The sequence below is a fragment of the Saccopteryx leptura genome, chromosome 1 (genome assembly GCF_036850995.1).
Source record: "Saccopteryx leptura isolate mSacLep1 chromosome 1, mSacLep1_pri_phased_curated, whole genome shotgun sequence".
Classification (NCBI taxonomy): Eukaryota; Metazoa; Chordata; class Mammalia; order Chiroptera; family Emballonuridae; genus Saccopteryx; species Saccopteryx leptura.
In genome coordinates, this window is record NC_089503.1 from 252,057,626 (window position 1) to 252,082,444 (window position 24,819).

The following is a 24,819-nucleotide window of genomic DNA, read 5'->3' on the forward strand; positions in this document are numbered from 1 at the left end:
GCCAGGGGCAGCCCAGGAACTTTTGAGAAGTATGTGTAAATAGATGTGTCCTAGGAAGGGGTGATCCAGATTGCAAGGTATCCTATGAAAGAAGGACCCTGCTTGGGGTAGGGGTGGTATGAGTGTGTCACAGGGAAAGGGGTTTCCACCGCTGTGATACCTCTGGCTCATTTCTACTCTTCTCTTCAGTCCTGTCTGTGACACCCCTGGATCTCATTGTCCCCCAGTTTTTGGAGGTGGGAACATCTTGGCCTGTGAATTGTACCCTGGAAGGGCTGTTTCCAGCATCAGAGGCACAGGTCCAACTGGCGCTGGGGGACCAGATGCTGAATTCCCAAGTCACGAGCCATGGTGACATGCTCACAGCCACAGCCACAGTTGCAGCTAACACAGAGCTGGAGGGCACTCAGAAGATTGTCTGCAGTGTGACCCTGGGGGTCGAGAACTGGGAGACTCAGGAGAATTTGACCATCTATAGTAAGAGGGGCCAGGCCAAAACAGCTAGGGAGGTAAGGCAAGGGAGTGAGGCTTTATTAGCCCAAAGGGCAAGGCACATGGGAAGCCAAGCTGGAAAAGTGGGCACTGAGCTGCCATAGCGGGAGGAGTTGCAGTGGAATGGGGGGGCACTAAGTACTAAGTATATGGCATGAGTGTCCCAAGTCGGGGGGGGGGGCACAGAGAAGTTAAAGGCAAAGCCTGGATACCCCGAGGGGAAAAATGTGCGTGGAGGGCTAGGATTGCCCAATGTGAGGGAGTGGTTAGCAAACTCCCAGGTAATGTCGCACTTCTTTAGGCTTCTGGGGGCCCATCATGAACTTGAGTGAGCCCACTGACCCTGAGGGCACCACAGTGAATGTGTCTTGCGCTGCTGGAGCCCAAGTGCAGGTCATGCTGGACGGTGTTCCAGCTGCGGCCCTGGGGCAGCTCGCCCTGCTTCAGCTAAACGCCACGGGACAACAGACGCAGCTTCTTCTGCAATGCCAGCCTCAAGGTGGATGGGGTGATCTTGCACAGGGACAGGAGCATCCAACTGCGTGTCCTGTGTGAGTAGATCAACCTGACCTTTAATCTCTCGTTCTCCTGGTTTGGAAAGACTTGAATTCTTCCTCGCCCCATTGTACCTCGAGTGTGTCTGATCACTTGGCGGTCCCACAGATGGTCCCAAGATTGACCCAGCCAAATGTCCTCAGCACCTGATGTGGAAAGATAAAACGACCCAAGTCCTGCAGTGCCAGGTCCGGGGCAACCCAGATCCCCAGGTACAGTGTTTGCACGAAGGTTCCAGGTCCCAGGTGCCCGTCGGGATCCCATTCCGCGTAAGCTTAAACTATAGCGGCACCTACTACTGCCAGGCGGCCAGCTCACAGGGCACCTACACTGTCACCGTGGCGATAAACGTTCAGGGTGAGCTGAGGCGGGTCCGCGGGTCTGGATGGGCAAACCTAGGAGGGGCAATAGTACGAGTATTTACTCCTCGCTTCTCTGCACAGATCGGAACCACCTCACTATCACCATCGTCATAGGGGTGTTGATCCTGACCCTTGTTGTCATCGCAGCTTTATGGTACGTCTTTGGGCTGCAGAAGCGTAGTGACATCTACCATGTCAATCAGGGGAGCACATGGTTGCCCCTCACATCTAGATAGCCTGACGAGGCGCTGGAGGAGCAGCCATCCTGAGCCTCGGGCCACAGGAGTAATGGGCCAAAGACGACAGGAGCTTGGCTGTATCCCCGGGTTCCGCAAAATAAAGCTCTCAAAAGCCGGAGTCTGTGACTTGATTTCATCTACGCGGAGGGGATCTCCCACTGCGCAGCGCGTCCATTGAGTGACATCTCTGCTGCGGAAAGGGGTGGGGCCTGTGGTGCGGAGACGGCATGAACTCCGGGAGGCGGCTGAGCCTTCGCCAATGAGCTGAGGGATTCGAGAAGGAGGAGGGGCTCGATCCGGCCAATAAGGGGGCCCAGCCTCATTGCCGCTCTATGCCGCTCCGCCTCGGCTCGCTGGTCCCAGAAGGCGCCGGGTTTCCCAAGATGGCGGCCGACGTGTCCGTTACTCACCGGCCCCCGCTGAGCCCAGAGGCTGGGACCGAGGTTGAAGCCGATGATGCCACGGAGCGGCGGACGCCCGAAGAAGAACTGCTACCGCTAGATCCAGAGGAGATCAGGAAACGCCTGGAACACACCGAACGCCAGTTCCGTAACCGCCGTAAGATACTGATCCGAGGCCTCCCGGGGGACGTGACCAACCAGGTATGGGGGGGGGCGGTGTGGGAGCGTGGCGGGAAATACCACCGTGCGCGTGCGCGGGGGGAACCAGGCAACACTATCGCTGGTGTGCCTGGGGGGAGGGGGCGTCGGCTGTAGAGTCCAAGCGCAAAATCCACGAGGGTTTGGGAGAGACCAAGAACGGGTTGTGGGGGAGCGGTGATGGAGGGAGAAACCAATTCTGGACAGAGGGAGGACGTTGCTAGGGGCGACCACAGGCTTGAAAGAGAGACCAAGTGATTGAAGTGGGCGAGCAGCTTTGACCAAGTTGAGGGATTGTGAATGGGCAGCTAGACTGGGTCTGTGGAAATAGGAACGCTAGTTCCCTGCTCTGTGATTTTCCTCATTCCCCTCTGCCATGGGGTGGCGGAACTTCATAGCCAGCAGTTTCAGGATTGGCTAGAAGTACCCTTAGCATGGTTTATTAACTTCTCTTAGAGTAGATCAGAAGTTGAAGCAACTCCTGGGGTCTTTCTTCTCCAAAAGTCCCAGGACTAATTTGGAAAAAGTGGTCTTCAGCCCCCAGCCTGTAGACCTGAAAGAAAGGAGGGGCTGGTGTTCTGTGGAGTTCCCTTGGCTGATCTGGCCAGGGGTGCTCTTTTCTTGGGGCCCACAGGGCAGGTCTTCCCAGTGACCTTTGGACCCAAGGAGATTACATCTGGTATGCCCTGCCCTGCAGTGGTGAAATGGGTTCTTTCTTCCTGTTGGTGAGAATTCCTGCTCTCTGGCCCATCATCACATCTGCCACTGGCTCACTCTTCCTGTAAGTGGGCACATGGATGATGAGGCCCCCAGAGTTTGGGGAGGAGCGTGACTTGAGGCAGACCTGGGACAAGCACCATTAAGCCTGGTCTGGTTTGTTTCTAGAAGTGGCCCTCCTCCTAGCACCTACCATCTCCCATCTAGGAACACAAGCTAGGAACACGTTGTGTCTCCTGCAGGGTGCACAGTGTATCTGACACAAGAAGGCTTAGAGCCTCGTCTCCCCCACAGCTGACTTGCAAGAAGGAGGCTGTATCAGCAGAAGGGAATTGGGAAGTACCTGAAGCCTCACAATCTGGGCTTCAAGTTTGCAGGCTCCCCAGTCAGGTACCCCTGGATGGCATTCCTGCTGCTTGACCAACCCCATTACTTTCACCTCTCTGAGCCCCAGTTTCTTCATCTGCAAAATGGATTTATTAATACCTAACTTGTAGTGTTGCTGGAAAGAGTCAGTTTTGCCAGTTGAGGGTCAGACAGGTTAACCAACTTCCTTAAGGGCATACAGCATCGCTAGGACTTGAATTCAGACATAATTGGCTCTCTAAGAGTGTGTTGTGTTGGTTAAGAATATGGGGTCTGCATTTAGACTCTGAATCCCAGCTCTGCCAGTTATGTCTTCAATGGCTTTGGCCAAGTAGTTCTCTGAGTCTTGTTTTCTTCTTTGTAAAATGGGGAATAGAACTGACCTGCCTTTGTAGCTGTTCCATGTGCAGGTAGCACTGGATTGCTTCCTTCAGTCCGTGATGACTCCCTGTCCTTTGGCTTCTGTTTCCGCAGGAAGTGCACGACCTGCTCAGCGACTATGAGCTCAAATACTGTTTTGTGGACAAATACAAAGGGACAGGTTTGTGGGGCCGTGGGGTGGGTTAGTGACAAGGGGCAATGCTCCCAAAAGTTGGAAGCTTTCCAGCCCAGTGTCTCCTCTCGTGAACTTTGGGCCCAACATCATCTTGTCCCCTAGGCCAGCACAGGATTGTTACCCCAGTCTTGCCTGTATGCCCGTTATGGCACATCCTTGATATTCCTATTACTATTCCAAGCTGCTTAGCCACAGACCTGAACATTGGGCTCCCTTGCTTCCCATACCATCTCCCCCTACACACAACAGCCAGTCACCCAGACCTATATGGTCTTCTTTAAGCACTCCAAAACAATTGGTGCCCCTCCATTTCTGCCAGAATGGCAGCCTCCCTCTGGCCTCTCTGCCTGCATGACTTTACACTCCTACTTGCCCTCTCCCAGGGAGCCAGGGTTGATCAAATCTGACCAGTCTTATTGCAAATCTGATCAAACCTAATCCTAACTTGATTGTTTTTCTTCTTAAAACTTGTCTGAGGCTCCTGTTTTTTTTAAATCTGAGGCTCCTCTTGACATTATCTTGCAAAGATGTGCTCCATCTGGCCTTTCCATCTCCTCGGTGGCAAGCTTCCAGGCATTCCCTCTGCCACTGGTCTTAGCTATCCCCTCTTCTATCCAGGTGAAGTCAGGCAGCTCCTCACAGTGCTCCAAGTCCCCTCTCTCTGTCATAACACTGATCACTCTGGGCTGTTGCTGTTGGCTCACTCACCTGCCTTCTGCACTGAGTGGTCATCTCCATGAGAACAGGGACAGGTCTTGTCAGACTTGCACCCCACTCCTTGTGGGAGACCCTTGCTGGGTGGGTGGGTGTCCTCTAGTCATTGTGCTTGCACTCTCTAAATTGGGTGAGAAGCAGGTGAGGACAGGAGACCCAGGAGAGCTACCTGATGGGTTAGGGTAGTGGTTAAGATGTGGGCGCTGGAGGCAAATGGATCTGGGTTTGAGTTCTCGTGTGTCCTCATTCTTTGGTCATAGGCAAGTGATTCACTCTACCTGAGCCTCAGTTTTCTCATTAGCAAACTGGGCATGACCTGCTTGGGTTGGCCATAAGACCAAACACATTAAAATACCTCAAAATGCTCTGGGTGACTGGCACCTAGTAGATACTTAGTAAACATTGGCAGGGGCAACAGGTCAGAACTGTTTACTGAACATCTCACATATAAATATACACACACATATATGTACATATATATACACACATAAACATAGGTGTGTATGTGTGCGCACACGCCAGGCATTGAGGATCCAGGAGTTAAGTGACTTTTTTTTATATTGTCTTTGAATAAATGTTTGTTGAACACCAGTATGTGCTGGTACATGACATAGCTGTGACCCAAACAGAGATTATCTAGTTTAGGGGAAGATGTGATTCACACAGCTGCAGGTGCAAAGGTGCAGTGGTTATGGGACCAGAAGCAACAGGACGCTGTGGGAACCCAGAGTTGGGATCTGAAGCAGGAGCGGTCAGGGTAAGCTTCGTGGAGGAAGTGATGTTTTCATTCAGCTTGAAGGGTGGATCAGGGTTAACCAGGTGAGAAATTGGAGATCAGTGTTCCACGCTCAGGGAAAAGCCAAGTGCAAAGGCCTTTTGCTTGGCATGGTCCAGGCAGTAGCAGCAAGAGATGGGAGAGGAGATTATCAAGGCCATGTTGCCAGGCCACACAGGCTCCTTTGGCCCCTGTAGTGAGAAGCCCCTAGATAAACATTCTTTTTGTGTGTGTGTGTGTATGTCACTCACATCACCCTAATCTTTTTCTTTTCTTTCTTTTTTTTTTTTTTTTACAGAGACAGAGAGTCAGAGAGAGGGATAGACAGGGACAGACAGACAGGAACGGAGAGATGAGAAGCATCAGTCATTAGTTTCTTGTTGCGCATTGCAACACCTTAATTGTTCATTGATTGCCTTCTCATACGTTCCTTGACCACGGGCCTTCAGCAGACCAAGTAACCCCTTGCTCGAGCCAGCGACCTTGGACTCAAGCTGGTGAGCTTTTTGCTCAAACCAGATGAGCCCGCGCTCAAGCTGGCGACCTCAGGGTCTCGAACCTGGGTCTTCCACATCCCAGTCCAATGCTCTATTCACTGCGCCACCGCCCAGTCAGTTGGTTAAACATTCTGATTATCATTTTGAAAAGCTGTAGCTATTGGGTAGACAGCAGACCAGGAGTGGTAGCAAGGCTGAGGCAGAGGCTTGGACGTAAGAGCTGTTGGTGGCCTAGAAGGGTGGTGAGGAAGGGGGGCAGAGTGGGACTATGGAGCCCATCTGCCTGGGTTCAAGTCCAGGCTCCTCCCCTTGGGTTGGGGGGATGCTGCTCTGTACCCATTTCCTTGCTGGCACAATGGTGGTTAGGAGGAGTAAGTTATTCCTAATTAACAAATGGGGAAACTGAGACCTCCACAGCCACTTGAGCTGGAGTTGAAACCCAGGCTCCAGTGGCTGCATGCTTAACCACTATCCTATGTGTCACCCAAGTCATGCACCTACTCCCTATGTGTCACCTAGACAGGTGCACAGTAGGTAAGAGGGCAGGGAGCCCATGAGTAGGTGAGTGCTGCTGTAGTGTAAGAGTAGGGTAGGGAGGAGGGCAGGGAGCAGACCTCCTAGAGGTAGGAGATACCTGGGCAAGTTGCTCAGGGCTGACAAGTACCCAGTCTGCTGGGGCCTAGGGTGTGCTGGTTGGGTAATATTCTGAGATCACACATGGTTTAGAGAGAGATAAGGGTGGGCAGCCATGGGGTTGAGGGGCAAATTCTCAAGGTCCTCACTGACCCACTCCCCCTCCTGCTACAGCCTTTGTGACCCTGCTGAACGGGGAGCAGGCTGAGGCTGCCATCAGCACCTTCCACCAGAGCCATCTGCGGGAGCGGGAGCTGTCAGTGCAGCTGCAGCCCACAGATGCCTTGCTCTGTGTGGCCAACCTGCCCCCAAGCCTCACACAGCAGCAGTTCGAGGAGCTGGTGCGGCCCTTTGGTAGCCTGGAGCGTTGCTTCCTGGTCTATAGTGAGCACACCGGCCATTCCAAGGGCTATGGCTTCGCCGAGTACATGAAGAAGGACTCAGCTGCCCGTGCCAAGTCAGACCTGCTGGGCAAGCCGCTGGGTTCCCGCACCCTCTACGTGCACTGGACAGATGCAGGGCAGTTGACGCCTGCCCTGCTCCACTCCCGCTGCCTCTGTGTTGACCACCTGCCTCCTGGCTTCAGTGATGTGGATGCCCTGCGCCAGGCTCTGTCAGCTGTCCACACACCGACTTTCTGCCAGGTGAGCTTGTGCATGGAGTGGGGACCCAGGGAACAGACACCAGTCCTGGAGCCCCTGAGAAGGGTCCTTTGGAGTCGCCTGCCCTCCCCAGTCTCCTCTATCCTTTGTCAGTAAAATCTTGACAATGCCACTTTAACTGAGGTTCTTGTTAGAGAGGCCACATGATACAGTGGGTGACAGCTCAGCTAGGAGCCAGATGACTGAGGTTCAAATCCCTGCACTTCCTCTAGTTACTGGCTTAACCTTGCTGGCCTCTCTCTCCCCCTGTGAAGTGCAGGCAAGACTGCCTTTGTAAAAGCTGGGCAGAGCCTTGTTCACTTTTGCTCCTGCACTCAAATGTTTCTTAAACACCTAATGGGTCCCAGGCCCGGCATTGAGAAGGCTATTCCCAGTGAGCCTGGTCTGTTTAAGTGGACCTGACCAGATTCATTTTTTTTTCTCATTGATTTGAGAGGGGTAGAGGGAGAGAGAGAAAGAGAAGCACTAACTCACTGTTCCACTTTGTTCCATTTAGTTGTGTACTCATTAATTGCTTCTTGTACATGCCCTGACAGGGATCAAACCTGCAACCTCAGTGTGCTGGGTATGATGCTTTGTCCACTAAGCCACCTGGTAAGGGCTGACCAGATTTATTCTTAAGAAAGGATCCAGCCCTGGCTGGTTGGCTCAGTGGTAGAGCGTCAGCCTGGCGTGCAGGAGTCCCAGGTTCGATTCCCGGCCAGGGCACACAGGAGAAGCGCCCATCTGCTTCTCCACCCCTCCCCCTCTCCTTCCTCTCTGTCTCTCTCTTCCCCTCCCGCAGCCAAGGCTCCATTGGAGCAAAGTTGGCCTGGGCGCTGAGGATGGCTTTGTGGCCTCTGCCTCAGGCACTAATGAATGGCTCTGGTTGCAACAGAGCTATGCCCCAGAGGGGCAGAGCATTGCCCCTGGTGGGCATGCCGGGTGGATCCCGGTCGGGTGCATGCGGGAGTCTGTCTGACTGCCTCCCAGTTTCCAACTTCAGAAAAATAAAAAAAAAAGAGAAGATTCAATATTGGCCCTGGCTGGTTGACTCAGTGGTGGAACGTTGGCCCGGCGTGTGGAAGTCACGGGTTCGATTCCTGGCCAGGGCACACAGGAAAAGCGCCCATTGGCTTCTCCACGCTTCCCCCTCTCCTTCCTCTCTATCTCTTCCCCTCCAGTAACCAAGGCTCCTCCTCAGGCACTAGAATGGCTCCAGCCACAATGGAGCAACGCCCCAGATGGGCAGAGCATCACCCCCTGGTGGGCATGCCAGATGGATCCCAGTTGGGTGCATGCGGGAGTCTGACACACACACACACACAAAAAAAGATTCAGTATTCACACATTGGTTAACGAAACCAATCAGGATCAGAGTACTGCACCCTGACTTCAGAGCCCCAGGCAGTGTGGAGGAAGTCTAGTACCTGGCTCAGACCAGACAGTCCTGGGCTTAGAGATCAACTTTGTGGTGTTGGGTGGGGCCCACTCCTCTTGTATGAATGGATGTTAGGGCCTGGGGAATAGGACATTTGTAGGAACTCCTCCCCTTACTCTCTAAGCAGCTACTGTGTGTCAGGCCCTGAGTAGGGCTCAGGACATAGAGGAATTAGCTCAGGGGCTGGAGGTTGAGGATGGCGAGGCCATGATCAGCTGAAACTACAAGTTCTCTGAGACTGTTTCCCCATCTGGAAATGGGGCTAGCCATACTTTTTGATTGGGTTGTGAAGAGCTGCCTGTTTATTCTTTCACTTACATTAGGCATCCTAGTTGAACAGAGGCCAGGTTCCAAAGTCGGGCAGGTTGAGGTTTGAGCCTCAGTTCTCCTTTTAAGAGCCATGTGGCCTCAGTTGCCCTTTGACCCTTCTGAGTTTCTGTCCATCTGTGATTGTGAGAGGACGTGTCCAGGTCATTGTGTAGGGCCTGGTCAGTGGTGGGCTGATGGCTGGAGCCTTCCCTGCCGGAGCACTCAGAGCGGGTACTGGCTCCAGCCAACAGCCTCCCTGAGCTGCTATGCCTAGGATGGGTGAGACCTTTCTCTGCTCCTGTTGAACTGTTGCTGAGCCATCTTACAAATGAAACCAAGAGCCAGGGATGGGCATTTGTAGACACCCGCCCAGGTTGGCCAGGCAGCCAGTGGAGGTGGGCTGGGAGTCCAGGTCAGGCAGCTGACTCTGGGACCCATGCTCTTAACTGGGAGCCCCTGCTCCTCAAGGTGGCCGATGGCATGCTGGGAGTTGGATGTCCTCCTGGGGGCCTTTATTTTCTTTTTTAATTTCTTTTTTTTTTTTTTTTTTTGTATTTTTCTGAAGCTGGAAACGGGGAGAGACAGTCAGACAGACTCCCACCTGTGCCCGACCGGGATCCACCTGGCACGCCCACCAGGGGGCAATGCTCTGCCCACCAGGGGGTGATGCTCTGCCCCTCCGGGGCGTCGCTCTGTTGCGACCAGAGCCACTCCAGCGCCTGGGGTAGAGGCCAAGGAGCCATCCCCAGCACCCGGGCCATCTTTGCTCTAATGGAGCCTCGCTGCGGGAGGGGAAGAAAGAGACAGAGAGGAAGGAGAGGGGGAGGGGTGGAAAAGCAAATGGGCACTTCTCCTGTGTACCCTGGCCGGGAATCGAACCCGGGATTTCTGCACGCCAGGCCAGTGCTCTACCACTGAGCCAACCAGCCAGGGCCTCTTTTTTAATTTCTTATTTATTCACTTTAGAGAGACAGGGGGAGAGAGAAAGGGGGGGGAGGAACAGGAAGCATCAACCACATGTGCCCTGGCCAGGCAAGCCCAGGGCTTTGAACTGATGACCTCAGCATTCAAGGTCGACACCCTGTCCACTACACCACCTCAGGTCAGGCTGGGAGCCTTTATATTCAACAGAGTCAAGGTGAGACCGCCAAAGAGATCCCATAGCAACCTATTCTAGTGTACTTTGCTATTTATTCACAGATGAATTTACATATAATTGCTTTATTTCATTACAGAGTTGCTTTAAAATATTTAAATGCTATTGATATGTATAAAGTTGGTTTCACGATATGTGAGAAAAGCATTTTCCGTTTGTTTTTCTGAATGGGCAGTCCAATCGCTTTTGGAAATTTAGCACATTCTTTGGGAAAGTTTCCGTCCCAGCCCCCCCCCTTTTTCCTGCAGCCCCTGATCACACCAGTCTGTTGTCTCCTTTCAGTAAGATTTTACTAGGCATTTCCAACAAATGTGTATGTTCCTGCATTCATCTTTTTTTGACCCAGTTATTACCATGCCTGTGTTTTGGTTGTTTCACTCATTTTGTTTCAGCAGCATTTCATGTTTGGACGCAAGGGCTTTCTCCTTCCTTTTAAAGCTGCACTATATTCCATTTTATGGACTCCATTCTACATATTTCTTATTAGAGAACACTGCATTGGTCCCAAACCATGCCACATTACTCAGAACCCAGAGGAAGGGCATTGGTACTTGGGATAGCCATCTCCACACTGAGGTGGCCAGTCTTGTTAAGAGTGTCAGTCTTACCTGACCAAGCAGTGGCACAGTGGATAGAGCATTGGCTTGGGACGCTGAGGACCCATGTTGGGGTTTTTTTTGTTTTTGTTTTTGTTTTTGTTTTTACAGAGACAGTCAGAGAGAGGGATAGATAGGGACAGACAGACAGGAATGGAGAGAGATGAGAAGCATCAATCATCAGTTTTTCGTTGTGACACCTTAGTTGTTCATTGATTGCTTTCTCATATGTGCGGGTCTTCAACAGACTGAGTAACCCCTTGCTCAAGCCAGTGACCTTGGGTCCAAGCTGGTGAGCTTTTTTGCTCAGGGTCTCAAACCTGGGTCCTCCGCATCCCAGTCCAATGCTCTATCCACTGCACCACCGCCTGGTCAGGCTGAGGACCCATGTTTGAAACCCCGAGCTCACCAGCTTGAGCACGGGCTCATAGATATGACCCCATGGTTGCTGGCTTAAAAGTCCAAAGGTTGCTGGCTTGAGCAAAGTGTCACCGGCTCAGCTGGAGCCCATGCCCCCCAAACAAGGCACATATGAGAAAGCAATTAGTACAACTAAAGTGCTGCAACTGTGAATTGATGCTTCTGATCTCCTGTCTGCCTGTCCCTGTTCCTTACTCTTTTTCTCTCTTGCACGCTCTTTAAAAAAAAAAAAGAGTATCAGTCTTGCCTTGTTTGATCCCAGCTCCAGCTCTGTGACCTGGGCAAGGGACTGCTCCCTCTCTGAGCCTCAGTGTCCTCATCTGCAGAGTGGGCATGCTGACAGTGCCTGCATCTGGATATAGTAAACTGTCCAGCTGAGTGCTCTCACCTAGTATCTACTTGCCCTGGGGCAGCCCTCACCCACAGTTCTAGCACCTACAGTACCCTGAAAACCAAGAGGTCTAGCAGCAAAGAACTGATGCGGGGCTGTTCGGGGCCTTTGTCTTTGTGTCTTCCTGCAGAGCTATTTGTGTGTTTGATTTTCTGTGCACCCTGGACCCCACTGGGGTGACTGATGTATAATATATAATATGTGTGGTATTCTCCTTTTTTTTTTTTTTTTTTTTTAGGTTTTTTTTTGTTGTTTTTTTTTCCTGAACCTGGAAACGGGGAGAGACAGTCAGACAGACTCCCGCATGCGCCCGACCGGGATCCAACCGGCACGCCCACCAGGGGCTATGCTCTGCCCATCCAGGGCGTCGCTCTGCCGCAACCAGAGCCACTCTAGCGCCTGGGGCAGAGGCCAAGGAGCCATCCCCAGCGCCCGGGCCATCTCTGCTCCAATGGAGCCTTGGCTGCAGGAGGGGAAGAGAGAGACAGAGAGGAAGGAGGGGGGGGGGTGGAGAAGCAAATGGGCGCTTCTCCTATGTGCCCTGGCCGGGAATCGAACCCGGGACCCCCACAAGCCAGGCCGACGCTCTACCGCTGAGCCAACCGGCCAGGGCCACTCTCCTTTTCTTACTTTATAGAGATTTTCAGTCCTAGAACACATTTGGCCCCAGAGTCTTAAGAAAGGGCTGTGGGGCCCTGGCCGGTTGGCTCAGCGGTAGAGCGTCGACCTGGCGTGCAGAGGACCCGGGTTCGATTCCTGGCCAGGGCACATAGGAGAAGCACCCATTTGCTTCCCCACCCCACCCCCTTCCTCTCTGTCTCTCTCTTCCCCTCCTGCAGCCAAGGCTCCATTGGAGCAAAGATGGCCCTGGCGCTGGGGATTGCTCCTTGGCCTCTGCCCCAGGCGCTAGAGTGGCTCTGGTCGTGGCAGAGCATCGCCCCTGGTGGGCGTGCTGGGTGGATCCCCATCGGGCGCAGGTGGGAGTCTGTCTGACTGTCTCTCCCCGTTTCCAGCTTCAGAAAAATACAAAAAAAAAAAAAGAAAGGGCTGAGGGCCTGAAGTACCAGATGGGTGTGGCCTGCCAGTGAGCTCACTGGCTGCGTTACCTTTCAGGCCAGCCTCCAACTTGAGCTCAGAGGCCATCTGCCTTGTTCCCAGGCTATGTGCCTTCTGAGCAGTGGCTGCAGTGTCCTTGGCTGCAGGCTCTGGGTTTGTTGGTGCTCCAAAGCTACATTCCCTTTTTCTCCCAGCCCCTCCTCTTCCCAGCCCTGCAACCTCAGCTCCCCACTCTCTCTGCGCCTTCCCATGCTCAAGAATCTCAAAGTCCCAAAGTGATGCTGGCAATGAGACCCAAGGGAGCTAACCCCTATGAGGCGGGTCAGGCTTCGCCCTCCCACCAGCTATGTGATCTGGAGCATACTGACCTCTCTGAGCCTCAGTTACCCCTTCTGAAAAGTGGGTAGGAGCCTGATCAGGTGGTGGCGCAGTGGATAGAGCGTCGGACTGGGATGCAGAGGACCCAGGTTCAAGACCCCGAGGTCGCCAGCTTGAGCGTGGGCTCATCTGGTTTGAGCAAGAGCCCACCAGCTTGAACCCAAGATCACTGGCTCCAGCAAGGGGTTACTCAGTCTGCTGGAGGCCCACGGTTAAGGCACATATGAGAAAGCAATCAATGAACAACTAAGGTGTTGCAACGCACAATGAAAATTTAATGATTGATGCTTCTCATCTCTCTCCGTTCCTATCTGTCCTGTCTATTCCTCTCTCTGACTCACTCTCTGTCTCTGCAAAAAAATAAATAAATAAAATTTAAATACAAAAAAAATGTGGGTAGGATGTAGCTTCCCAGGGCCTTTGAGAAGATTCTGTGAACTAATGCAGGAATATGGATCAGGACAGTACTGAGGTAAAAAATCTACTTTCTCTGGGTAGGGAGTCTTTGTCAGAGTAGCATCCATGTCTGGTCACAGCTATCATTCTATGTGAGAGCAGTCACTGCCCCCCAGCACTCATGTCCACCTTCCTTCCGTTCCCACCAGTTGGCATATGGCCAGGACGGGCAGCTGAAGGGCTTTGCTGTGCTGGAGTACGAGACGGCCGAGATGGCTGAAGAGGCACAGCAGCAGGCAGACGGCCTGGCCCTCGAGGGCAGCCACCTGCGCGTATCCTTCTGTGCCCCGGGACCCCCTGGCCGCAGCATGCTGGCTGCCCTCATCGCAGCCCAGGCCACGGTGAGTGCATGCCCAGGGAGTGGGCATGAGGGAGTTGAAGGGTGGGGGAGGCAGGCCCATCCTCCCTCAAGAAGTCAGGGTTCCTGGCGGTCACCACCTGGCTTCTGAGGGCAACAGGGAGGGATGAGGCTCCACCTCTGTGGCCTGGCAGGGCTCTGACCCACCCTCCTTTTCTTTCCTTAGGCCCTCAATCGGGGCAAAGGGCTGCTGCCTGAACCCAACATCCTGCAGCTGCTCAACAACCTGGGGCCCTCCACCTCTCTCCAGCTGCTGCTCAATCCCCTGCTCCACGGCAACTCAGGAGGCAAGCAGGGTAAGGTCAAGTGGACAGTGGACAGGGTCCCCAGTCTCAGAACTGGGCACCTCCCATCTGAGCTCCCAGTGACAAGAGCCCCATGAGCAAGAGCTGGGATGAGAATGGAGGGCAGCTACAACAGGTCATGGGTGGGAGCACTGTAGCCTGCTGTGAGGCAGCGTGGTGGGGAAAGGAATCATTCTTTCCTAGGATGGGCTCTCCCTTCCCACACCCTTTCTTCCGCTGTTCACTTGCGGTCTCGGCTTCAGGTCCAACGGCTGTCTTTAATTGTGGAGGGAGGGCTTCCATCCAGGGACCACCACTCATTTTCTGGGTCTCCCCTCCAGGTCTCCTGGGTGCCCCTCCGGCCATGCCACTGCTCAATGGGCCAGCCCTGTCCACTGCACTGCTGCAACTGGCCCTACAGACCCAGGGTCAGAAGGTAACAAGGCCGTGGGCCCTGGGTTCCCTTCTCACTTGCATGTGCACCTGCAGTCACTTGCCTTTTAGTTCCAAACACTATTTGCTCCTGTCACTGGCTTGCCCTCAGGGTTGTGGGCCATGTAGCTGTGTCCCTGGTGCTTAATATACGGCCTGGCCTGTTGCAGGTCCTCAGGACTCAGGTAGTGGCTCAGTCTGGGGAAGAAAGACCTGGCCGCACCAGGGAATAGAGTGGCCTCTCACCCCCATTCCCTCACACACACACAGTCTTACAAAAATAGACTCACATACAAATGTACCATACCACTTCAGTGCACACATGGAGATGTGTGCACACAGCAGAAACATACATATGGAGACATGCACACACATGCACATGTACCGCCTTGTCTGGTTTGATTCACTAGGACCAAGTCAGTGACATGAGTACATCTGATGATAACTGACAGAATGTGAGGCTGTGGATTTGGATCTTTGTGTGCTTAAGAGACTGACTGAATCCATGTGTAGCTAAGAATGACTGCTTCCGTGATAATCAGCAAGGGGGCTGGATGTGGGATCGTGGGTGCCTGTTTGTCTGATGGTGACTCACAGGGTGGGGTGGTAGGCCCTGACTGCTGAGTGTGTGATCTCTGTTTCCTGGATCTTCCCAAGATCTCAGATGGGCTCTGGCATGCAAGAGGCCCTTGATTACCACTGGATGGCCAGATGGGTGATGGCCAGGGTGTCACAGACACTGGGGAACACATGACTGGCCTTGGGTATCTGGGTGGGCTGGGCATTTTGACTGCCGCGACCCTGGGCAACACCTGTCTACTGCTTAGGCCACTGCCCCCACCTCCAGCTGACTGTACTCTGTTCCCAGAAGCCCGGGATCCTGGGAGACTCTCCCCTGGGAACCCTCCAGCATGGGGCCCAGCCAGCCAACCCCCTCCTTGGGGAGCTGTCTGCAGGTAACAGACCCTGCCCTCTTCATCTCTCTGGGCCCATTCTGCTTCCCCTTTCCTTGCTGGGTGTGGTAATTTTCCAGCTATATGGTCTTGAGCAAGTGACTTAACCTTTCTGGGTCTCACTATATGTCAGCTGGGCACCCACCTCCTGGGAGGTCCATGAGCATTCTGGGGGCTGATGCACTCAGAGGGCTCTCTTTAGTGCCTGGCACATAGTTGCCCCTTAGGTGTTCACCCTGGTCCAAGCAGATACTGTAGGACCCCAGGAAGGAAGGGTCCTGTATGTCTGGGCCACTGACATCTTTCTTTTCTCTGCAGGAGGGGGCCTGCCCCCAGAGCTGCCACCCCGGCGAGGGAAGCCACCACCCCTGCTGCCGCCATTGCTTGGCCCCTCCGGGGGTGACAGGGAAACCATGGGCCTGGGTCCTCCAACCCAACTCACTCCACCCCCTGCCCCTGTGGGGCTCCTAGGCACTGGCCTCAGAGGCCTCCAGAAAGACAGTGGACCTCTGCCAACGCCCCCTGGGGTAAGGCCTTGCCCTGCGCCCAGAACTGTTCTAACCCCTGCCCTGCGACGTCTCGCCTGTCAGGGACCCTTGCGAATCCAGCCCTCTTGCCACAGGTCTCACTGCTGGGGGAGCCCCCCAAGGACTTCCGCATCCCCCTGAACCCCTACCTGAACTTACATAGCCTGCTCCCGGCCAGCAACCTGGCGGGTAAGGAGGCCCGGAGCTGGGGAGGCACTGGGAGAAGCCGCCGCCCAGCTGAGGGCCCCCTGCCTAACCCTTCAGCCCCCAGAGGTGGTGGTGGAGGCGGTGGCAGCAGCAAAGCCTTCCAGCTCAAGTCCCGCCTGCTTAGTCCCCTCACCAGTACCCGCCTGCCCCCTGAACCAGGGCTTCCTGACAGCTATGGCTTCGACTACCCCTCGGTGAGTATCCGCCTGCCTGTTGTCAGTCCTCCCGAGGGCCAGCTCTTGTGGCCCTTTGTACCATAGGAGCAAGTTGTCTTCAAACTGATAATTTTATAGTACCGATTGTGCCAGGCCAGGCACTAGGGAGACAGTGAAGAACATGCTGGACATAGTCCCTGCCCTTTGATCTTTTGTCTGTTTGTCTCTGCACATCAGACCTTGCTTCTTGTCTCTTTTTCTCTCCCAAGAAGCCTTAGGCTGAACTTCTTCTCCTTGGGGACAGGGCTTAGCCTCCTGTCTGTTTCTCCACCTTTCTCTCTCGCCTCCCCTCTAAGATTCCTGTCGCTCCCCCCTGGAGAACTGTTTCTTCTATGATTCCAATGTCTTCGAGGTCAGACATTACAGACTGGCCACTTGCAGACAACCTGTGTTACGTTTGGCTCACACAGAATATTAAAAAATAACTGAAACACTGATACCAACATATACACTGCAAGTGTTCACAGAACTCTAATGCTCAGCTTACCTTGAAAACTCCAAACATCGGGGCCACATGACTTCATAGCAGTCATCTCTGGGCTTGAGGTGGAGCCATCTTTGGGACAGCATATTGTGTCTCATTGCCCCATGCTACAGGCCAGGTTTGCCCCATGCACTAGAATTTGCCCTCTACTGGAAGGGGCAGACTTCCGAAATGAAATCTGTGCTAAGGAATTCAGCTAGGAGTGAGGTCAGTGCAGACCCCAACTGACACTTTCTCCCGCTTTCATTTAGGACATGGGACCTAGGCGGCTCTTCCCCCATCCACGGGAGCCAGCCCTTGGGCCTCATAGACCCAGCCGACACAAAGTAAGAGCTGCTTTGTTATTCCCACCTCCTCAGTTATATCAGTTAACTTTTGCTGTATAACAAGTGGTCCTACCATTTTCTGGCTTAGAACAGCAAACATTTTATTATTTCACACCATTCTGTAGGGCACTGGGTGGGTGGTTCTCTGCAGTCACCTTGCAGCTTAGCTGGTGCTTAGCGGTTCACAATGGCCTTAGTCATATATCTGGCAGTCAGTAGGCTTGGTGAATGGGCCTTGGCTTGAGGCCTCAGCTGGGATGGTGTATCTACTCCACATGGAGCAGGCTGGCCTGTGCACATGCACATGGTGGTGGTCCCAGGGTTCGCTGGTAGGAGTGGGGGGCAGGTACCTCTGTTTTGCATCTTCATCCAAACAGCCCAGAATCATTTAGGATGGGTTATAAAAGCGGGTGGATACTGCAATAGTCTGCTTCACTCAGCCAGCCTCCTCTTTGCAGATGTCTCCCCCACCCAGTGGCTTCAGCGAACGGAGTGGTGGGGGCAGTGGGGGACCCCTCTCTCACTTTTATTCGGGCTCGCCCACTTCCTACTTCACCAGTGGCCTACAGGCTGGCCTCAAACAGAGCCACCTTAACAAGGTGAGGAGCCTCCCCCAGCCAAGCACAGGTTCCCAGGAACAGCCAGGATGCAGGGGACCCCTGTTACAAACAGTGCCTCCAACAAGGCTAGGGTGATGGCAGGGGTTAGTTTTGCTCAGGGCTAGCTGAAACAGGCCATCCTTCCCGCACCTGGGCCTCTGCTCACTTTCCCAGCAGCCCATGAGGTGGGTGGTGTTAGGCCCAGTTGACACATGAAAAACAGGCTCAGAGGGTAATTTACCCACAATCTCATGGCTAGTAAGCAGGAGAGGCAGGATTTGAACCTGAAGCCCTGGCCTTTGCTCTGGGGGATGGATGTTTCCTCTCCCATTCCCATCTTTTATTTCTACCAGGCGATTGGTTCCCCTCTGGGCTCTGGGGAAGGGCTTCTGGGTCTTGGCCCTGGGCCCAATGGCCACAGCCACCTCCTGAAGGTATGGGCAAGGAGTGGGGACACACAGGGCTGGGGAATGGTGACAGCCCCCCCACCCCCCTGGTAGCCCCTGACCTGCTACTTCCTCCCCTCTGTTTCCAGACGCCACTGGGTGGTCATAAACGCAGCTTTGCCCACCTGCTGCCCTCACCAGAGCCCAGTCCAGAAGGCAGCTACGTGGGACAGCACTCCCAAGGCCTTGGTGGCCACTACGCAGACTCGTACCTGAAGCGCAAGAGGATTTTCTAAGGGGCTAGTGCCAGAGATGCTCCAGGGCTTGCACCAAATTGCTTTGGGATTTTCTGGTGTTTTATGTTTTTGTTTGTTTTTCCTTTCAGTAATAGAAAAATCTCTGAAAGACTTTGCTGACAAACCAGCTGGAGCCCAAGGAATGTGGGAGAGTCTGGGGGCCACTCTACATCTCTGGCCTGCTCCTGGCATGGAAACCCTGCAGCCTTAAGAGAAAGGGCAGGCTGGCCCTCCCCCCCCTTTCTGCCCTCCCCTGTGTCTGCCTGCGTCCTCTCCTGCCTCATCGCTCCTGTATCTTGGCCTTTCGAGTGCCTTGGAGGTTTCCCTGACCTCCTGTGAGGATCAGATACTACACCCCTTTTTTAACTTTGACAATTGACTTTTATTTCCTTTTCTAATTTTTTAAACAATCTAGGATGACCCCCAGCTCTTATACCTGCAAGGTTCAACATATCTGGCCTCCATTCCACATTCTTCAGTTTGAAATGGCTCATCCCTTTTCTCTTTCTCCCATGTCTGTTGCAGGCATGACTATCTCCTGCCCCTGCCTGCCCAGTCTGGCCTGTGCTCTATCCAGCTCTGGGTTCCCTGCTCCCTGCCACAATCCCTTTGCCTTCTGATGCCTTAAAGCTGGGCCCCAGGCCCCACTGGCCAGAACCTCTCAGATGCCAAGCTCTGGAAGCTTGACTCAGGACCAAACAGCTCTGGCCTGTGGGGATTGGGTCCCTCTACCCGAGGTCCCCACCTTGGGGACTGTAGGTCAAAGCCTTGGTCTTGGCAAACCAACTCCATCCCTCTGCCCAGGCCTAGGTGCAGAGATAGGCTTTCTCTGCCAGCTGAAACTAGTTTCCCTGCTCTTTATCTGTGGGAGTCGGGCACTGTGCATCTCACTGAGTCTCTGCTGACTTCTCCTATGTTGAAGATGAGTACCACCACTCCATCCCCAGGCCAGGTCACCTGGAACTGGCCTTCCCTTGGCCCATTGCTGGACTCCCCAACAACTCCATGCAGATAAACTCTGCCCCTGCCCACAGCAGGACCTGTTGGCCTGAAGTTACCCTGGGCCCTGTCCTTTGCTGGCTAGGCCACCAGCTTCCCTCTCCTCTCTTGGAGGGGTGGGCAGGGTTTACATCCACTTGGGGGGGGGGGATCCCCAGTCCTCTCACACAGACCTTTGCTGAATTAAAGTTTGTAAGTAAATGGTTTTAAAGAAAGCAGAGTTGACTCTTTATTGAGACAATGGGCCCCAGTGGGATGGACCCTGCCGGTGTTGTGTGTGAGCCTGCTCCTGGCTAGACGCTCAACCCTCACACAGACGTCTGCGCTTATATTCGGATAATTATGGGCCCTTTGTGCGCCAGAGCGCAGGCTCTGGTCCTGGGTCATGTGGTGCCTGTCATGGCCGCCTCCGTGGGTCGGGGCGGAGTAAACGCCGGGTTCTTGCTACGGGTAGCCAAGGGTCCCTGGTGGGGCCGATCAGGGGAGGCAGCGGCGCCTGCGACAGCCAGAAAATTCCGGGTAACAGGTATCTGGGGCGCCTCGGTGGGGGTGGGGCAACATGAACTGGTCGAATGCCCGCAGGGCGCTGCGCATGGTTCACCCAACTGTTTTCCAGGCTCGCGCTTAGCTGGGGAGGAAGAATCCAGCGGCCCTGAGCAGCCCGGGGACGTGTGAGTGAGGGGCCCAAGTCCCCCATTACTCATTCCACGAGGTTTTTTTAATCCCCACCTTATTCTGTAGTCTCATCCTTGAGGTTCCCTCTTCTTGGTCCTATTTCCCTGTCCGTCAAGCCCAAGCCCGACTTCCTCACCCCAGATTCCACCTGAACCCTGGGCCATCATCCAGTTCGGCATCCGCATCCCCATCTGTCCCCAGGGTGAACGTGGTGTTCATAGACCGATCAGGCCAACGGATTCCGGTGAGAGGCAGAGTCGGGGACAGTGTTCTTCACCTGGCCCAGCGCCACGGGGTGGACCTAGAAGGTGGGAGCCAGGCACAGGAAATTTAGGGGACCCTTATTCGTTTAAAAAACAACAACAAAACAATACCCCCAGATCAGATGTCTCTCCACTGATTAACCTTCCCATGGCTTCCCATCAGTCCTGGACTAAAATCTAGACTCCTTACCATTGCCTCAACCCTTGTGCAGCTCTTTACTTTCATTCCCGCAGCATTTGTTTACTGAGCACTTCCTAGAGGTTACTAAAACTTGACTAGTCTCTGGGAGCTTGTATTGTTTTTCTCCTTCCTTCTGCTGTTCTAGCCATGCTGGGTTACTTGCTATGCCTCAAACTTCCAAAATCATTCCTGCCTCAGGGCCTTTGCTACTCTCAGAGTCTGAAGTGATTTTCCACCAGATGCTCTGGTTTCTTCTCATCATTCAAGTCGGAATGTAAATGTCATCTTCCTGATGATCTCACCCCCTCCTCAGCAGGGCTAAAGTGTGCAAACCCAAGTTTCTCTCTCATATTATGGGGTTTTTTGTTTGTTTATTTTTTACAGAGACAGAGAGTCAGAGAGAGGGATAGACAGGCAGGAACGGAGAGATGAGAAGCATCAATCATTAGTTTTTCGTTGTGCGTTGCGACACCTTTGTTGTTCATTGATTGCTTTCTCATATGCGCTTTGACCGCGGGCCTTCAGCAGACCAAGTAACCCCTTGCTCGATCCAGCAACCTCGGGGTCTCGAACCTGGGTCCTTCCGCATCCCAGTCCGACACTCTATCCACTGCGCCACCGCCTGGTCAGGCTTATATTATGGTTTTTATTGTCTTTATAGCACTTCTCATCATTTTGTTTCCTTCTTTGTCATCTCTCCCCAAAATGAGATCAGAAACCCTGTGTGCTTGTTCACATGTATCTGTTGCCTGTCATGGTATTTAAATAAAACAGGTATTGAATCGGTATTTGTTGAAGGATAGGTAATAGCAGACATTACTTTAAGCATGTTGGCCTGACCTGTGGTGGCACAGTGGATAAAGCATCAACCTGGAAACGCTGAGGTTGCTGGTTCAAAACCCTGGGCTTGCCTGGTCGAAGCACATATGGGAGTTGATGCTTCCTGCTCCTCCCCCCCTTCTCTCTCTCTCTCCCCTCTCTATAATGAATAAATAAAATCTAAAAAAAAAAAAAGTTACAAAGCATGTTAACACATACTGATTGACTCTTCATGACAATTTTATGCAACAGGGGAGGATATCTCATTTTAGAGGTGAGGAAATTGAGCCCCAGGTTACACAGACTTGGTCCAAGGTGAAGTGGCAAAATTAGATTAACCCAGGCAATTTTAGCCATTAACAACTGTGCTGCTCTTCCATGAATGTTGAACACTGTGCCAGGCAACGGTATACAAAATAGGTAAGGCTCCTGTCATTTCACCTAATAGGGAGTAAATATGTAATTTTATCATCAGCAGCTGAGAAGGGTGGTCTGAAAAAAATGTACGAGGTTATGTGTTGGGTGAATCCAATAGGTAGGCTGACTTAATCATTAGTGGGAGTGGAGATACTGGAGAGGTTACATCATGGCAGGCCTACCTCATTTTGTTCTGGAATCCAGTGGCAAGCTGTCCAGGAAAGATTGGAACATGAGTTTTAGAGGCAAGTGGCCTGTGTTCAAATTTTGCTTCTTACCAGCTGTGTGACTGTGAACAATGTACTTAGTATCTTTGGGTGTCTGTTTTTTCATCTATAAAATGGGATAAGTTAGTTCCATCTTGCTGGGTTGCTATGGAAAATTAAACAGATGTCATACTTAATGCTTAGTAGCTGGCACATGGTTAGTGTGCAGTGACAAGCTGGGATATTTATATTAGGTAATCTTGATCTCAAGTGATGAAGATATTAATAAAGTGGTAAAGAGAGTTAGGAAGAGATGCCAGGGACTGCTTGGAGTTTCAAGGCCAAATTTCTCTTCAGGAGACAACTTTTGCCTGCATTTCCACCCTCATTGTCCGACATGTTTGGAAGAGAAAGAATTCTGTCCCATCATTCGCTTATAACATGTCTCTTGACCATCTACAGCAGTGGTAGTCAACCTGGTCCCTACCACCCACTAGTGGGCATTCCAGCTTTCATGGTGGGCAGTAGCGGAGCAACCAAAGTATAAATAAAAAGATAGATTTAACTATAGTAAGTTGTTTTATAAAGATTTATTCTGCCAAATTTAGCGAAAATCCGACATAAAGTACTTGGTGAGTAATTATTATTATATGCTTTAACTTGCTGTAACTCTGCTTTATAAATTTTATAAAGTAAAGTTACTTCCCTACTTTATAAATCACCATTACTGTGGAACCGGTGGGCGGATAGAAGATTTTACTACTAACAGAGATACAAAATTGTGCGGTAGGTATAAAAAGGTTGACTACCCCTGATCTACAGCATGCCAGGCTCAATACCAAGTTCAAAAAGAGGAGGACAGGTTGATAGGACAAGTAAACCCAGAGATTAAGATGGTAACTTCAGATTGTGATAAATGCTGCACAGAAATTAGTAAGAATTAACAAGGCAGAAGGAAGGACAAGAAACAGGAGATGGGAGCCTGACCTGTGGTGGCGCAGTGGATAAAGTGTCGACCTGGAAATGCTGAGGTCGCTGGTTCGAAACCCTGGGCTTGCCTGGTCAAGGCACATATGGGAGTTGATGCTTCCAGCTCCTCCCCACCTTCTCTCTCTCTGTCTCTCCTCTCTTTTTCCCTCTCTCTCTCTCTCCTCTCTAAAATTAAAAAAAAAAAAAAAAAAGAAACAGGAGATGGGGGACTTGCAGGACAGTTGAGTTCCGAATATAAGATCTGGAAAGAGTGAAGAGAACATTCCAGGCCAAGGGAAAGGTCTTGTGATGTTGGAGTTAAACAAGGGGCTGGTGTAGCTGCTGTGGAGTGAGTGCTGTGGAGGAGGGTCACCAGGACTGAGTAGAGGACTTTGGGTTTTATTCTGGCTGTAAAAACCCTTTGGAAGGTTTTAATCCAGGAGGGACATTATCCCCCCCAAACAGAGTTTTCAGTCAGAAGGTTGGGAGTGTGTCCAAGGACAATCAGGAAACCCCAGCTTCTGCATGCCCGCAAGGCATGACCCCCTAAAGTGAGTGGGTTCCTCCTTCAGAAACAGAAGAGAGGCAGAACCACATTGCTCAACGCATTGACAGGGTCACAGCAAGGAACTTCAAAAGCTACAGGGAACCTGCCTGGCCATTCCCCTCCCTGCTACACTGAAGTCAAGTCCACACTCATTAATGGTCCCTTGTACCCAGCCTGGTCCTCAGCTTGCTGGGGAGCCCCTGGGAAATGGGAGATTCTAGACATCCCTTTGAAACACCTATTCACAGCTTGGGAATAGCTAGCTGAGTAGACAGGGTGGAGGATGCACACAGTGGGCATCCAGGCCTCGGAGGGAATGATGAGGGAATATATGTTGAAACAAAGGGCTTCTCACTTGTTTTTCACTGGATGACACCAGCCTAATCATTCCTCTCATCTATGCTCCCTTCACTTGCTGTCCCCCAGGGGCCTGTGAAGCTTCCCTGGCGTGCTCTACCTGCCACGTGTATGTGAGTGAGGACCACCTGGAACTTCTGCCTTCTCCTGATGAGAGGTGAGCAAAGCAGCCCCCTCCCAGCTCCAAACTGCAGGGTTTTCCGTTACATCTTTGCATTCCTGGTGTCCAGAGGTCCACTGGGCAATAGCAAAGGGCAGCCCCAGCTTTTTCCTCCCCTCCAGTAGCTGGCAGGGGCACTGCCCCCTAATCACTTGCTCTGGACTCAGTCAACCTGCCCCTTCCTGGCCTGAGAGGCTGCCCTTCTGGACCCTCATCAGCTGCATCGACCTCACTACTGCTAACCACTCTCCCCCTTGTCCAGGGAGGATGACATGCTGGACATGGCTCCCCTCCTCCAGGAGAACTCCCGGCTGGGCTGCCAGATCATGCTGACTCCGGAGCTGGAAGGGGCTGAATTCACCCTGCCCAAGATCACTAGGAACTTCTACGTGGACGGCCATATCCCCAAGCCGCACTGACATGGGCAGCTGGACCATTTCAGACACTCACGGCCCCAGGGCCAGGACTAGAGGAATAGCCAACTTTCCAGCCTATCCCAAGCATGGACAGGGCCAAGAGGGATGTCAGAAGTGCTAAGAAGGTCAAATGCTTAAGAGAGATTCCATACAGGCTCCAAGCCTCTGAGAAATTGGGTATGGATAGGGTTGGAATCTAATTAGAGTGACATTAAAACCATCTTACAGAACTCCAGCATCTTGAGTGTCCTTGGCGGGGAGGTGGGGAGCAGCCCCTAAGCCTATAACTCTTCCAGGACCTCCGCTCTCCCCTCCCACAACAGTGGGGTTCAGTGGGGAAACTGAGGCAGAGGCCTTGGAGGAGAGAGCCTGGGAGTCTGAGAGCCACGTGCAT

At 52.7% G+C, this 24,819-nt stretch overlaps 3 protein-coding genes across 5 annotated transcripts; all 3 read left to right on the top strand.

Annotated features, from left to right (window-relative positions):
• Positions 1-254: 254 nt before the first annotated feature.
• ICAM3 (intercellular adhesion molecule 3) lies at positions 255-1,954 on the top strand. The gene is given in 5 exon segments (XM_066346608.1): positions 255-477; positions 794-950; positions 952-1,043; positions 1,156-1,404; positions 1,491-1,954. Coding segments are annotated over 5 exon segments (840 nt in total). The 5' UTR covers positions 255-323; the 3' UTR covers positions 1,679-1,954.
• A 32-nt stretch (positions 1,955-1,986) lies between these two features.
• On the top strand, positions 1,987-19,630 carry RAVER1 (ribonucleoprotein, PTB binding 1). Of its 3 annotated transcripts, XM_066346587.1 has the most exons (14): positions 1,987-2,250; positions 3,805-3,871; positions 6,680-7,149; positions 13,499-13,690; positions 13,874-14,003; positions 14,333-14,427; positions 15,292-15,379; positions 15,695-15,903; positions 15,999-16,092; positions 16,168-16,304; positions 17,061-17,135; positions 17,594-17,734; positions 18,088-18,168; positions 18,270-19,630. In XM_066346587.1, exons 1-14 carry the CDS (start codon positions 2,032-2,034, stop codon positions 18,414-18,416), a joined length of 2,145 nt encoding a protein of 714 aa, XP_066202684.1. In that variant the 5' UTR covers positions 1,987-2,031; the 3' UTR covers positions 18,417-19,630. The 3 variants fall into 3 exon arrangements, with proteins under 3 accessions (XP_066202684.1, XP_066202674.1, XP_066202693.1); XM_066346577.1 differs by having other exon boundaries at positions 1,988-2,250; positions 15,999-16,304; XM_066346596.1 differs by lacking the exon at positions 18,088-18,168 and having other exon boundaries at positions 1,988-2,250; positions 15,999-16,304.
• A 169-nt stretch (positions 19,631-19,799) lies between these two features.
• Positions 19,800-24,655, top strand: FDX2 (ferredoxin 2). Its single transcript, XM_066346635.1, has 5 exons — positions 19,800-19,941; positions 20,032-20,086; positions 20,292-20,398; positions 23,919-24,006; positions 24,272-24,655. The coding sequence occupies exons 1-5, from the start codon at positions 19,815-19,817 to the stop codon at positions 24,426-24,428; spliced, it is 534 nt and encodes a 177-aa protein (XP_066202732.1). The 5' UTR covers positions 19,800-19,814; the 3' UTR covers positions 24,429-24,655.
• The last annotated feature ends 164 nt before the right edge of the window (positions 24,656-24,819 follow it).